The following is a 15,491-nucleotide window of genomic DNA, read 5'->3' as shown; positions in this document are numbered from 1 at the left end:
TAAACATTTCTTAAAAATGTCATCATTGTATACAGTAAATAAATAAATAAATACCAAACTTGTCATTAGTGTGGACCCCCAAGTTTTTGCAGAAGTGGACTACGTCTACATGCACTCCTTTAATAGTGACCTGAAATAGAGGCTCTTTGGTACGGTTGAAGTCAATAACCAGATCCTTGGTTTTGCTGATGTTAAGATGCAGACAATTCTCTTTGCACAGAGAAACAAACTTCTCCACATGACACCTATATTTGGTCACATCCCCTTTTCAATATTCTGCCTATAGGTTCAGAATCAACTGAGAATTTCTGCAAGTCATATGATCTGGTGTTACATTTATAGTCTGAGGTGTGCAGATTGAAGAGTAAAGGAGACAGGACTGTTCTTTGTGGTGCTCAGTGCTGCTCACATCCGTATCAGAAAAACAGTCCTTGAGTCTCACAAACTGTGGTCTGCCTGACAGACAAGTCCATTGTCCAGGACACCATTGGACCATTTGCCTGCATATCTCTGAGTTTACCCCTTAACAGGGATGGCTGAATGGTACTGAAAGCACTGGAGAAATCAAAAAACATAATTCTCACAGTGGAATTCCCTGCATTTTCACTGCTATTTATTTATTTGTTTGTTTACTAATGTCCATTCGGTGTTCATTTACTCATTTACGTTTGTGAAAGCCTTATTCTTTATTTGAATTAACAGTTTCTTTTAATATGAAGAAAAACTAAGTGCAACCCCTTATTTATGAAGGACCCATACTGTACATGTAAATCATGAAATACAATATGTTTAGAATAATGTAAAGGTCAGTGTGTGTAGGGTACTGTAAAGAAATACTACTGAATAATCAATCAAATAAGTCTCAAAGCCAAGAAGACTTAAAGAAAGATTGCTGATATGCAATTATAAAGAAATAGAAATTAAAAAAAATCTAACAAAAAATATCACAGGTGAAGAACATTTAAAAGAGAATTGTCAAATTAAATCCATAGAAAACGATCCAGTGAAGCTGTAGACTTCAGTAGCTAGACAAATACAACAGCTAGATTTATCATTTGATAACAAATAAACCCTATGTTGCAGAAAGTTATATTATTGAATAAATTCCCTTAATCACACATACCAGTAGGAATAATGTGAAAAATCACATTGTGCAAATGAGGCTGAAGTCCCACTTAGAATAGAAAAAAAGCAGATTCAAAAAAAAAAACCACAAAGTTATACCGCCAACATCTGCTGGTTGTTGGGAAAATATAGTATACAGTATATTGTATGAGAATGTTTGATTGTATCAATACGAATTACATAAAAATGATAACAGTAAGAAATATTTAAAAAAAATAATAATTTGAAAATTCAAATTCATTCCTATATGATGAATATCACATAATGGACTGTATGTTACTAATGTGTTTCTGGAAAGTTAGAGATAGTGGAGTTGTATTGAAAATGAAAAAGTGGTGCTTACTTAAAAAAGCATAATCAACGTATAATTTTCATAATCCTGAAAGCACTTCTTTTAGATGTACTATGTAACTCTGATGTATATGACTGTATTTGAAAAATTTCAGAAACAAACTCCTACCTGACAGGAAGCATATGTTTTTATACTCTGCATAACCTATAAGTTGAAGTCACTGAATGAAAATGTTCTGATGTTATATAGCATCGTAAACCCTATGCTGTTTGATTTTTTCTGCAATGAAACAAAGTTCTCTATAACCGACTCAACTGAACTAAAAGGCTGATCAAAGTAAGCTCTCTAAAATTCAAAAGTACCTCATTTTAAATGTCAGCTAAAAGCAATAAGTAGGAAACACACAGGAAGCCCTCTCTTTGGCTTCCAAAGATGCTGAAAGCTTAATATGGCATTGAATGATGTCAGACTAAAATAAGCAAACCACAGACCTCTAACATAGACCGTAGATTAAATAAGTGCACTTTATATTTGGCTGAGGCTGGGTACAAAAGTCCATTAAATAATGAATTTACTGGCAGATTAAAATTTTTGAACTATAGTAACATGTCTGATACAAGCAGTCTACTATGGAGAAAAAAATGTGAAATGTTCTTAAAATATTTGTTGCTTATTTACGGTTGCTTTTATATTTAAAACAGTTCAGATCTGCAAATATTGATTCAATAGTTGGTTGCTCAAATATCAGTATTCTTTCTGAAGATAATTTAAGAGCACTTCTATGATTTGAAAGCAGTTGTTCATTTTATTATCAACTGGTGGCTGTACTGTACGGCCATGACAAGAAAGAAAATTCCTTTTCTCGTATGGATCCGATACATGACAATTCTAACCTGAGACTGTTCTTTTACTAACAAATAAGAAACATTACCTTAAATCTTGTAAAATACAATGCATGCTATTAATGAAGGTACTGTATATGCAACATAGTAAGAAAAAGCAGTATATCATACAGTGCAGCAAAAACTCCAGCACGCCATATGAAAAATTACAAATATAACATATTTATATATATATATAAAACAAGACAAACCTGATTTTAGGACAAACTATCTTGTCCAAGGTGCGATACGATGAAACGGTTTGGTCTAGGAAAGTGCGATTGCAGGCTTAAACTATTTCAAAATAGAACAAATCAGTTTGTCCTGGGAGCTCTACATTGATTTTAGGATAATCTAATTCAGACTAGGTTCATCCTATCTGCTTTGCCAAACTGGATTGGCCTAGTCTAAACTAGTTTGTTCTAACATTGGGTTTGGCCCGATATATATATGTTACCATTAATGCGTGAAATTATGCATTGTGTAGAATGCCTAGGAAATCTATAGAATGCCAAAAATGGGACGTCAAAGTTTAAAACGATTAAAATTTCAAACATTTCCTAGGTATTCTATGCAATGCCAAAAAGCAAAGCGGCAAGCTGTTCTATATAATGCTTAGGTTTTATATACAATAACTAGGGAAAGTATACTGCATATTAAACTATCACAGACATTTCATGCTTTGCCTAAAAAGTTGACACATTTTATGGAATACCTAGGTGTTCTATACAATACCTGCATTTCACACAATGCTGGTAACATATACACACACACGTGTAGATATACTATATATATATATATATATATATATATATATATATATATATATATATATATATATAATATACAGTAAATAAACACATTTTACCAGTAAACACTGTCTGTAGTGTGGGTCAGCTGTTAGCCACATTGCTTCTGACACAATTGTAAATGTGAGTCTAGTTAATAGATGGAAATTATGTATTATGTATTATTGCTGCTCTCTAGTATTGAGCAGATTAGTAAATGAATAAAATGCTTGTTTTTTGATTACACAAATTTCTATAAACACAAAGAAAGCTTTTCTGTAATATCTGTAGGTAATGTAATGGAAACCTAACTGAAAACAGAACCATGAATGTCCTGTGAAGATTTTTAATTGAATTTATTGAAGAAGAATATGAATGGTATGGTTCAGTAATTGTTCCTGTGTGGATTATTAGAACTACAGCCTCCCATTTGTGCTGATAAATACTGCAAATGTAATTGAGAAAACAGTCTCTTCACTATTTGCTGTTATTCCTGTTCCCTTCTAGAGCCTTGTCAGTGTTGATTGAGCCCTTTTTTATTTTCCTGCTCCAGTGCTTTATTTTCTGGGATATGACAACCCTCTCCAACTTGCACGCTTTTATAAAGCAAAAACAAATTTATTTTTAAGGTTTTATTCAGCAGCTAGATGGCAATAACTTACATTTGGTGACATGGAGCAGGAAAACAGAGAGATTTTATGATGTGTGTATTTTGGTAATTTTTTTCTGCTTTGTGCCCCATTCTCTGAAGGATACTTTTTATTTTTGTCTTAAGTTCATTTTATGGTTGTTGGAAATATTTCAGTTAGGTCACGTTATGTTGATTTTCCACAATTTCGGGTGCGTGACATCACTGATGCAACGGTTTAAAGGTCATCCGGTACTCTGAGATTGCAGATACAAACAAAAAACTTGAGTTTTATTTTGAGATTTAGAAATACTGGTTAAGGATTTCAAGCTTTCGACTCCTGATTTGTTTTGGCTAAGATGTTTGGTTAGTGTGATTGCTCTGTAATACGCTTTGGCCTGATTTAAGACTACACTTAATCTTACAATGCCTTTTCAAACAAATCTGCATTATTCCTGTCCTTGCAGAGCAATTGGATGCAATATTACAATTCATATGAAGAACCTGGAAGCATGCAGTAGTCTGCAGACTCAAGAGGAGGGTATATTGGTAAGAAGCAGCTTAGATGTAATAGACTAAAGGTTCATTCCTAGACCCTTACAAAAATTAGATGGATGCCCTGCTCTTGGTTGAGGCTGAAACAGACTAAAAATGAGATCTGTGTCAGGAAGCTCTAATGGGACAAGTTTGAAAATAACTGCTTTGGATTCAGAGATTAATAAAAGCAACTTAATGTGACACCCCCCAAAATGTAAACAGTATGTGTGTTAATGAAAGCAAGTATATTTCCAGAGCCAGAGATAAACTAAAAGTAGTTATCACATTCTGTTAGTACCAATCAACATAAGAGTAATGTAATTTGTAATTTTAAGTAGCACAGGGTTTATAATCATTTCTTCTCTGAAGAGCTAGTATAGTTTACTGTATGCTTCATGACTAAGTATAGGTTTATGTAATAGAAACTTCTGTTCTGAGATCAACTACCATGATGAAAAGTATTTAATACACATTAATTACTACATTTATTTGAACACGTAATATACTTACTGCTCTCTACATGTTTTTATAGTTCTACATACTGTATAGTCTATGGCCATTGAATAACCACAAGGTGGATTTTCAGCTTGGTAAACTTTGCTAATGCTAGGTAATTTGTTTGTGTTCTTCTCTAAGCAGTACAAGTGTGTTCATTGTGCTTTGTTACTGGCAGGATATGGCTCCCCCAAGACACCAAACATTATAGACTTGATGTCTAAACATGTAAGGATGGAAGCATTAAATTCCTTTGGATTTACTGTAAGGATGGGTTCATTTGTAAATAGTTTTTCAAGTCTGTCAGTTTCTAATGAACAGGCGTGGGTGTAAAAATAAGATACTGTACTTTTAGCTCAGGCATCATTATGAGATGGTACTGTATGTAGTCACACTTGAGATCCACCTGGATTAGCATTCTTAAGAGACTGGATTTTTTAAAGACTGTATGAATTTTTTGTCCCATTTATTGAAGTCTTAAGTATGGCAAACTGTGGTAAATATAAACAGCAGGATGCCAAATAAGAATTATTAGAATATAGAGTTTCAGTATATAGGATTTTTGTTGTGCCAGGCTTACATTTCCTAAAATTAGTGAAATTTGTTGTGCTGGGCAAAGAAAGTACAGTTGCACATTAATTTTCTTTACCATCAAAGTAAATGGCATTCCATATCTTACTGTATTATAGGAATGGAATTTTTTTAAGTATACAAATAGTAGCTGGAACAAAATTAAGTCGTTAACAAACAATATTACCAATAGCCATTGGTAGCGTCAATTTGCTTTAGCTTACTTGCATTGCTAACTTTTCAGCGTAAAAAAAGATATACTGTATTTATAATTTTCACTCACTCATGATACCTCAGCTTATGCCTTGTGATTGATGTAAACAAGGTTAACTGTATTCTTAGAAAATTGGGGTGAATAGCAGGGGTGAGGAGTGACAGCAAAGACTGAAAGGCGTGCATTTTAGTTTGACTGGCACCTCTATGGGTGATTCCTGGTGCAGTCATGAGTGTATCCTGCGAGGGTCTGGAACCTTCTGCATGGTTGCTTCCTGACCTAAACATAGTGATTTCGGGATAGGTTCCAGCTCCCCCATGACTCTGAATTTCAATAAGCAGTTTCAGAAAATTGATGGATGGATAACTTTGTGAAACAGATAGAGAAACTGGTGCAGTACACGCTAGTGAGACAGGATATACTATGGATGCTTCCTTCTTTCCATAAAACCTGAGCAAAAAATCTGCTAAATTAATTGTATTCTCTAGATTTGGAAATGGCTCTGACTACATGACTTCTTTGTATAGCTCCCGGCTTTTCACTTCACAAAACCACAGATTGGTGAAATCTATTCTAGTTTTGGTTCATCAAACAGCTATTTAGTTTATTATAGAAAACTTTTGATATGTACCATTTAATCAGCAGACATGGTCCTTCCATATCCTCACCAATACAACACCAACTCTGTGTGTTTATATTATGGGAATTTTCAGCATTGCTATTTCTGATGTCAAACCTTCTCACTTTGTTCTAGTCACATGCCCTTGTGGTCTGAGTGAAATCAATATTGATTTGCTACTCGATTCTCACAAAAACATTTATAAGGTCTATTGCTATTTTGTTTGAGCACAAAAAAAACAAAAGGAAATGAATTAAACAGTTATTGTATTATTTTAAAAAGTAACATAAAAGCTTTTCCGAGCTAAGACCATTGTTTTTATAATAAAATTAGGTGAGAATTTAATATTGAGCAATTAAGTGGTAAAATATTTATTGCAGAAATCCCTCACTGGAATGCATCACGTAAAAGGGCAGTCATGTCAAATTTCCCATTGGCAACTATATATTTAACCATGCCTTTCAAAGCATGTAAATGCAGGATAAAACTAGAAATATATTAAACAAGTAAAGTTGCCTGTTGACATGAAATTCACTCAGTGAAATTCAGCATATTGTGTCTTAGAGCAGCGTTTCTCAACTTTTAAGTATTTGCGACCCGAGTTTTCATAACAGTTTTAATCGCGCCCCCCCAACGTTTTTTTGAAAGAAGCCCACTAATACCAATTTGTTCTTTTTTAATTAATGAAAATATCATAGATGCATATTTTATTATACCTACTTAACTTTTATCGACATTTATCTAACTCTATATTTATTTTTCTAGTATCAGAATGTAGTTTAAGTTAATTTGTTTTGGCTTCAATAGATATATTTTTCATATTTTTGGTTCTTGTTTTCTTTTTTTCACATCTTCGCGCCCCCCTTTTTGTTATTTTGTGCCCCCCTAGGGACCACTATCTTAGAGTGACATTCCATTCGGAGTAAATTGCTGCCTTCTGCCCAAAGCTGTCTAGATAGGTTCAGGCTCCCTATGGTAAAATGCAAACAGAGAAAACGAATGGATGGACTTTTTTATTTTATAAGCTTCAAAAAGAAACTGCTGTGTGTGCAGTTTGAGAAACATTGTAATAAGGTGACATTTGACAAAATATTAATTAAGATTAGCCATATAAATATCCATCTCTTTGTGCATAGCATAGCTGCTGCTACAACCATCAGACATGGATAATCTGACTCAACATCACTCTATGACTGATTTATAGTTATTTCTGCCATTATAAAACTTGAAAGAGATCCCTTGCAAAATGAATATGAAACTAACTGCATGAATGCCATTTTCACTTCAAAATACTGTACACATAGAGATTTAGGGCAGTCATCATCAATGGAGCAACAACGGAAACTGTTAGCTGCAGCTATTGACAAAGGTTTTGGATAGCTAACGAACTGAGTTGGACAGAGAACACTGAGGGCAAAAGTGCGCTTGAGCAAACTAATCGGATACTCTTGAATTTTCTTTTCCGCACTATAGAAAGTGAATTGATGGTTTGGTAGGTAGCCATATCAAACGGAAAGTCAATCCAAAGGGTTGTGACAGCTGCTGAGGAAAAAGTAACAAAAATGCTGCCATAATATAAAAAACCTTTTTCATATTAAAAAAGTATATTTTATAGTTGCACCTATTTATAATTTACATCCATCCATCCATTTTCCAACCCGCTGAATCCGAACACAGGGTCACGGGGGTCTGCTGGAGCCAATACCAGCCAACACAGGGCACAAGGCAGGAACCAATCCCGGGCAGGGTGCCAACCCACTGCAGGACTTTATAATTTACGCTTCATCCCAATTTTTAATGCTATTGCTTACATTTAATTTTTTAAGTTGAAACACAACTGTCAACCTTGGGGTTTAAAATGTAGACCATAGGACTATACTGCCTGTATGCTACAGAAATAAAATCCTCTTGGTCACAAACAATTTCTGCAGTCAGGCAAGTTCAATGTTCAGTAATTCTTTTACCCTTAAATGGTATCTGTTATGAATAGCTGTTATTCTTTACAAACAATATGCCAAATAATAAAATACTGTACTACATATTAGACAGTTGAAAAAAAAGGTTAAGAATATTTCTACAATTTAAAAAAAGATAGTTTGAAACACATTTTGGCTGTATACCCCTCATCAGGTGTGTCTCTTACCGTCTTTTCTGCTTTTTATTTTTCTAAATAGAAATAATCAATGACTATTTTTCAGAAGTGCATATTGTACACATTTCGACAAATGTTCTGTGTTGTATTGTCTTTCTGTGGTCTGTACTAGTTAGTACATTGTATTAGGAAAATTTGCCATTTGCGTAGTTTGTTTTATCTGGCTTCTGAATGATATTCATATTGATTTACTTTTTTGAAAAAGCTTTCCCTTTGATTTAGTGGGAGCAGACATTCTATATCCAGCAATTTCGGTATTTCCCCAGAAAATGTGCAGTCTCCTACCCAATGTGTCAAGTTGAAACCAACTGAAATTTATAGCATTAAGTTTTACTGTATCTTGCATAACAACTAAAAACAAAAATAATACTCCAGGTACTTCTGTAATGTAGGGAGTGGGCAGCGAGGCACACAGAGAGAGAACCAGCCACTGTGTAATATAATATCCTTCCATTTGTAGTAGAAGTCAAGAGGCCTGCTGGCTTAGCAGAGCAAGGGAAATTCCTTTAACTGCAGCTTGTCTCAGATGCTCCAGCCTCTGTGTGAAAACATGAAATGCCAGGTATCAGGACTCAGAGTAATTCACGTTGGTGACATTCGTTTTGATTCTAGCTTTGTTTTATATCTCTGAGCTGTGATTTCTATTCCGGTATCAGTAACAGATCACTTTGAACTTAATGTTTCTGACCTCCTTGTGATGAACAACAAATCTGCCTGACCACTTTGAAATACAGTCATATGAAAAAGTTTAGGAACCCCTCTCAGCCTGCATCATAATTTACTCTACTTTCAACAAAAAAGATAACAGTGGAATGTCTTTCATTTCCTAGAAACATCTGAGTACTGGAGTGTTTTCCGAACAAAGATTTTTAGTGAAGCAGTATTTAGTTGTATGAAATTAAATCAAATGTGAAAAACTGGCTGTGCAAAAATTTGGGTTCCCTTGTAATTTTGCTGATTTGAATGCATGTAACTGCTCAATACTGATTACTTGCCACAACAAATTGGTTGGATTAGCTCGTTAAGCCTTGAACTTCATAGACAGGTGTGTCCAATCATGAGATATAAAGGTATTTAAGGTGGTCAATTGCAGGTTGTGCTTCCCTTTGACTCTCCTCTGAAGAGTGACAACATGGGATCCTCAAAGCAACTCTCAAAAGATCTGAAAACAAAGATTGTTGAGTATCATGGTTTAGGGGAAGGCTGCAAAAAGCTATCTCAGAGGTTTAAACTGTCAGTTTCAACTGTAAGGAATGTAATCAGGAAATGGAAGGCCACAGGCACAGTTGCTGTTAAACCCAGGTCTGACAGGCCAAGAAAAATACAGGAGCGGCATATGCGCAGGATTGTGAGAATGGTTACAGACATACCACAGATCACCTCCAAAGACCTGCAAGAACATCTTGCTGCAGATGGTGTATCTGTACATCGTTCTACAATTCAGCGCAATTTGCACAAAGAACATCTGTATGGCAGGGTGATGAGAAAGAAGCCCTTTCTGCACTCACGCCACAAACAGAGTCGCTTGTTGTATACAAATGTTAATTTAGACAAGCCAGATTCATTTTGTAAGAAAGTGCTTTGGACTGATGAGACAAAAATTGAGTTATTTGGTCATAACAAAAAGCGATTTGCATGCCGAAAGAAGAACACTGCATTCCAAGAAAAACATCTGCTACCTACTGTCAAATTTGGTGGAGGTTCCATCATGTTGTGGGGCTGTGTGGCTAGTTCAGGGATTGGGGACCTTGCTAAAGTCAAGGGTCGGATGAATTCAACCCAATATCAACAAATTCTTCAGGATAATTTTCAAGCATCAGTCACAAAGTTGAAAAAGTTGAAGTTACGCAGGGGTTGAATATTCCAACTAGACAATGACTCAAAACAAAGTTCGAAATCTACAAAGGCATTCATACAGAGGGAGATGTATAATGTTCTGGAATGGCCGTCACAGTCCCCTGACTTGAATATCATCGAAAATCTATGGGATGATTTGAAGCAGGCTGTCCATGCTCGGCAGCCATCAAATTTACTGAACTGGAGAGATTTTGTATGGAAGAATGGTCAAAAATACCTCCATCCAGAATCCAGACACTCATCAAAGGCTATAGGAGGCGTCTAGAGGCTGTTATATTTGCAAAAGGAGGCTCAACTAAGTATTGATGTCATATCTCTGTTGGGGTACCCAAATCTATGCACCTGTCTAATTTTGTTATGATGCATATTGCATATTTTCTGTTAATCCAATAAACTTAATGTCACTACTGAAATACTACTGTTTCCATAAGGCATGTCATATACTAAAAGGAAGTTGCTACTTTGAAAGCTCAGCCAATGATAAACAAAATTCCAAAGAATAAAGAGGGGTTCCCAAACTTTTTCATATGACTGTATACCCTTCACAATCTCTGTTTCATTCACAACATTAAACTGGTCACAATGCACTGAATGAATGTAAATTTTCTTTTCGTTAGGTTTCTTTCGTTTATTTACCACAGTCTGTGAAAACAAGTGAAAGTATGAATTCCAAAAGTACTGGCAAAATAAAACACAAACTTGGAACATTAACGGTTGTTCTGTTTCATCTGCACACTCAAATAATACTTGCATTATTTTTTTTTCAATACTCATTTGTCTGTTTTATAAACCTGCCTTTCCTCTGTAAAATTCATCTGACAACATGCAAAATACTAATCAGCTCTGGATGACAAGCTAGTCCTTATGTATATTGGACTAATTTAGAGTTAAAAATTAACACGATCCGCTAGTCAGTTTTTTTATTTGTGGGGGAATATCAGAATAGCTAGAGAAAACCCGTAAGTCAATGGAGAAAATGTACAGACAGAAAGAAATCAAGGTGGGGAATCAAACCCAGGTCCCTTCTAACCACTCCGTAACTATGTTACCAATGATTTACCTTCATGAGAATTTTTTTTACTGAAAATAATACATTTTAGCCAAAAAATAAAAAGTATACATCTAAAAGTTAATGTGATTCCTTAACATAAATACATTTAGCTTTAACAATAATGTTACTTTTACGAATTTGCTATAGACAAAGTGTCTAGAATTATTTTGTCCTTCCTATTGTTCTACTGTTTCCATTTAGTACGCTCTATCTGGTTTAGAGAATGAGAAAAAAAAAAGATTGAATGATTTATGAGAGGATGTGCCCTTCTGCAAAGTTTGCATGCCTGTCCCCAAGAAGATCTCTAAGCACAGCCCTGCAGAGGGGTGGGATGTGACTTGCACCATGTCTCAAGGACTAGGCAACCATTTCCGGTTGGATGATGTGTAAGCCTAGTGTCACGAAGGTATGCTAATTACTGGGTTACTGCTCCCATCTAAGCCAACCAAAAATGTGAAATGTGATTTTATTTTTTTTTTTACAACAGACTTTAAAAAAAACCAAACAAACAGCTGAAGATAAGCAGTATGCGCTACATGGCTTGGTTTCTTTTGCAGCTCTTTTTTTTAAACTTTCTCTCAAGCTCAAGTATTTATACTCAAGATGCCATCGATGGATGAGAAGCCATCTGACACAAAATCACAAGATCTTAACCCCGTCACAAATCCCTGAATAGGCAGTGACTGACACTCAGAGGAAGGTGACAGTGCTTGGGATGTAAAAATACAACATACACAGACTTAAAGCATTGCAGACATAATAGCAAGCTGGCTGATTGTGTTTATTACTTCTACGCTACTGTACAACAAAGACTTCCAGCATACACAGCTGCCAATCAAACGAAAATTAAATCAAAATAGCAATAATTTTAAAAAGCAATTAAATTCACCCTCTTACTTCTTTGATATTGAATATTTGCATAAATAGATGACTTCTTGTACTGTATGTAGCCAGTAGCAGTTGGGTTTTACTTTACAACAAGTAGTTTAAATTAATCAATGCTACACTCCCTAGGTACTTAATTATTCATGCTCAGTATTTACACATTAAAGGAAGAGACTTACTGTTTATCTTGCAAAAGTATCCAAACTGTCACTTAACAGCAACAGGTACATTGCAATATTTAAGCATTCAATGTGACAGCAGGAAACAAATCTGAGCGATCAAGCCATTATATCATTTAGTTAATACTGATCAAAAACAACAGAGTGAAGAAAGACATTGCAATTCTATGTGCAGCTATCAAAAAGGAAGCAGAAATGAGGCAGCCCGGTACATTTTAATTATTTATATACTGTACTATAATAACACAAGATACAGAAAACAATAAAGGCATTAACACACACGCACATACAGCAGACACATACAATGATATACTCTACCTTTTGTGTTTTTGCCTTTCTAGTGTTATGCACAAACCTTCTCCCCAGCTTCTTGGCATACCAGATAGAAGCAAACATGGCAACAGCAATGATACTGATATAATGGTAATAATAAAAAAAAATATGTATGCTCAAGCAGAAACTGCTCTGTGCTCTTCTAAGTTCATTCCAGCAGACCGAAATAAACAGTCTCTACATTACCAAACATGCACACAGAAGTAAATAAGTGCAGCACTTTAAAAAGCGGTTCCCTCGACTGCACATGAATGCTAGTTCAAGGCTTTCTTCCTTTACTTGTCTATGAAAGCCTCGCTCATTCTCGTCTGCAGGTCTATTTACATACTGCCAGCAGGAGGGCCGGGGTGAGGCGTGTTTGCATCCAGCTCACATCTCGTCTGCTAAGTGCACGTCTGCAGATCTTTACCATTGTCACTGTCAGCTCGGTGTGTGAAAGAAGAAAAAAAAAGATGATGCAGACAACTTTGAGGCTGCTAATTTTGACACATATGCTTTAGCTCAGAAGATGCCTATCCTCCGGACATTTGTTTAGTATTCAAGCATGTGGTTGTTTTTGACATTAAAAGACAATTTAAAAAAATGCCCCAAATAACAACTTTTATTTTCGAGGCACTTATTAGAAACCTTATCAGAAACTTTTTTTTCAACCAAACTTGGTTTGCTGACCTCTCCTTTACAAATGACAATCCTCTGAATAATCAATAGGATGCTTTAATCCCGCAGGCACTTGAAGGTATGATAAATATTTTACCCATTTTCTTCTCCAGATGTGAAGACAGTTATGCATTATTTTTTATTAAGAGCTAGCCGAAAGCTGATCGAAAGGATTCTTTTCCACTCAGCATATTGCTTAATTCAACCTAATGAACTGTCTTGAGTGAACCTCAACCCACGGTGGAAGCTACAACAATAATTATTTGGACTGAACAAACCAAGCCTGGCAATTGTAATCGATTAGTCTCCTATGGGTTTTTTTGGACTAACAAGTTACACATCTCTGCAGCTAGCCTAATATGTTTGGCTTACAACGAATGATATTGTGTTGGAAACGATCAATTATCTTGTCAGCTAGTTTAATTCTAATCTTGCACTGTTTTAGGATTTGCTTTATTAGCAGACGGTTTGTGTTTGCATTAAAAAGTAAACACAGCAGTGAAGACATTAATTTGGGTCTGACGACAGCAATGCTCTGCTAATATGACAGCCTTTTTATGCTATGCCTGCACGCATTAAATTTGATTCCAGCTCCCACTGGCTGAAGAGTCAGTATTTCCTTCCCAGCTTGCAATATGATTGACATCTGAAATTCTATTACTCAGCAATCTGCTTTGCTGATTTGTTACTTTGAAAAGTTGATGTCGTATAGCACGGGTGTCCAAGCTTAACAATGAATCAGTGTCAATATTCAAGTGGCTTAGTAGTGGGTGGTGCAGTGTTAAGGGCTGCTGTCTGACAGCTGCAGGAGACTGAGCTTAAAGCCCACCCAGGTTGTTGTCAGTGTGGAGTTTATGTGCTCTCGCAGTGTCTATGCCGTTATTCTCAGGGTATGTAAACTTCCTCTCATATCCCAAAGAAACTTGATTAAGTGACCCTAAGTTGCTCAGGTCTGTGTACAGGTGTGCACTGCAATAGGCTTGCACCCTTTCCTAGGAGGATTCTTGCCTGAAGGCTGCCTGGATAGGTTCTGGCTTCCTATGATACAGAATTGAATTAAGTAGGTTAGACAGCTAATGAATGCTTTAGAAGGTTTTGCATGTCACAATATGTGCAGGGACCAGCCAATTGCACATTAATAATGCATTTAATTAAAGCAGCAGAACAAAGCCATCATTGTACCTGGATGTATCTTTACCCAGATGCCTCTTTTTTTTGGCTTCTCTGTGAACATCCCACTAGCATAATCAAATGAGACCAGAATTAAAGAGTGTAACAAAGCCACTTACCTTACCCATGCTCAGAAATACATATAAAATATATATTTTTTCAGCTATGGAGTTCAGGGATTTTCATGTGCTTTCACACAGGGGTCAGTATCAAATGAACTACATACGGTGAACAGCTTGTGTTCTCATCAAAATTATTAATTCCCCTTAGTCCCACTAGACTTGTCTAAAACTACTACAACAACAGCCTTAAGATGTGTTATTTCTGTAGAAGTAAAATAGTATTTGCACAAAAAGCACAGTATCAGCACTCTACTTAACAAATTATTATAATTTATTTATATTGAGATAGATAGATAGATAGATAGATAGATAGATAGATAGATAGATAGATAGATAGATAGATAGATAGATAGATAGATAGATAGATAGATAGATAGATAGATAGATAGATAGATACTTTATTAATCCCAATGGGAAATTCACATTCTTCAGCAGCAGCATACTGATACAATAAATAATATTAAATTAAAGAATGATAATAATACAGGTGAAAAAAAAACAGACAATAACTATATATAATGTTAAATATTAACGTTTACCCCCCCTGGTGGAATTAAAGAGTCGCATAGTTTGGGGGAGGAACGATCTCCTCAATCTGTCTGTGGAGCAGGACAGTGACAGCAGTCTGTCGCTGAAGCTGCTCTTCTGTCTGGAGATGACATTATTTAGTGGATGCAGTGGATTCTCCATAATTGATAGGAGCCTGCTGAGCGCCCTTCGCTCTGCCACAGATGTTAAACTGTCCAGCTCCATGCCAACAATAGAGCCTGCCTTCCTCACCAGTTTGTCCAGGCGTGAGGCGTCTTTCCTCTTAATGCTGCCTCCCCAGCACACCACTGCGTAGAAGAGGGCGCTCGCCACAACTGTTTGATAGAACATCTGCAGCATCTTATTGCAGATGTTGAAGGAAGCCAGCCTTCTAAGGAAGTATAACCG

General features: G+C 35.8%; 1 protein-coding gene across 34 annotated transcripts in view; it reads right to left on the bottom strand.

Annotated features, from left to right (window-relative positions):
* The window catches only part of dlg2 (discs, large homolog 2 (Drosophila)), a 1,641,316-nt gene that overhangs the window by 667,039 nt on the left and 958,786 nt on the right, over positions 1–15,491 (bottom strand). The window contains exon 1 of one of the 34 annotated variants that reach the window (XM_051926979.1): positions 12,592–12,694. The exons of 31 other annotated variants lie outside the window; for them this stretch is intronic. In XM_051926979.1, coding sequence (XP_051782939.1) covers positions 12,592–12,669 — 78 coding nt within the window. In that variant the 5' untranslated portion in view covers positions 12,670–12,694. Of the gene's footprint in view, positions 1–12,591; positions 12,695–15,491 lie in introns of those variants that run through there. 2 more of the 34 variants (XM_051926980.1, XM_051926983.1) reach the window with 2 other exon arrangements.

This window comes from Erpetoichthys calabaricus, chromosome 4, assembly GCF_900747795.2.
Source record: "Erpetoichthys calabaricus chromosome 4, fErpCal1.3, whole genome shotgun sequence".
Taxonomy (NCBI): domain Eukaryota; kingdom Metazoa; phylum Chordata; class Cladistia; order Polypteriformes; family Polypteridae; genus Erpetoichthys; species Erpetoichthys calabaricus.
This window is presented reverse-complemented; position numbering and strand designations above follow the sequence as displayed.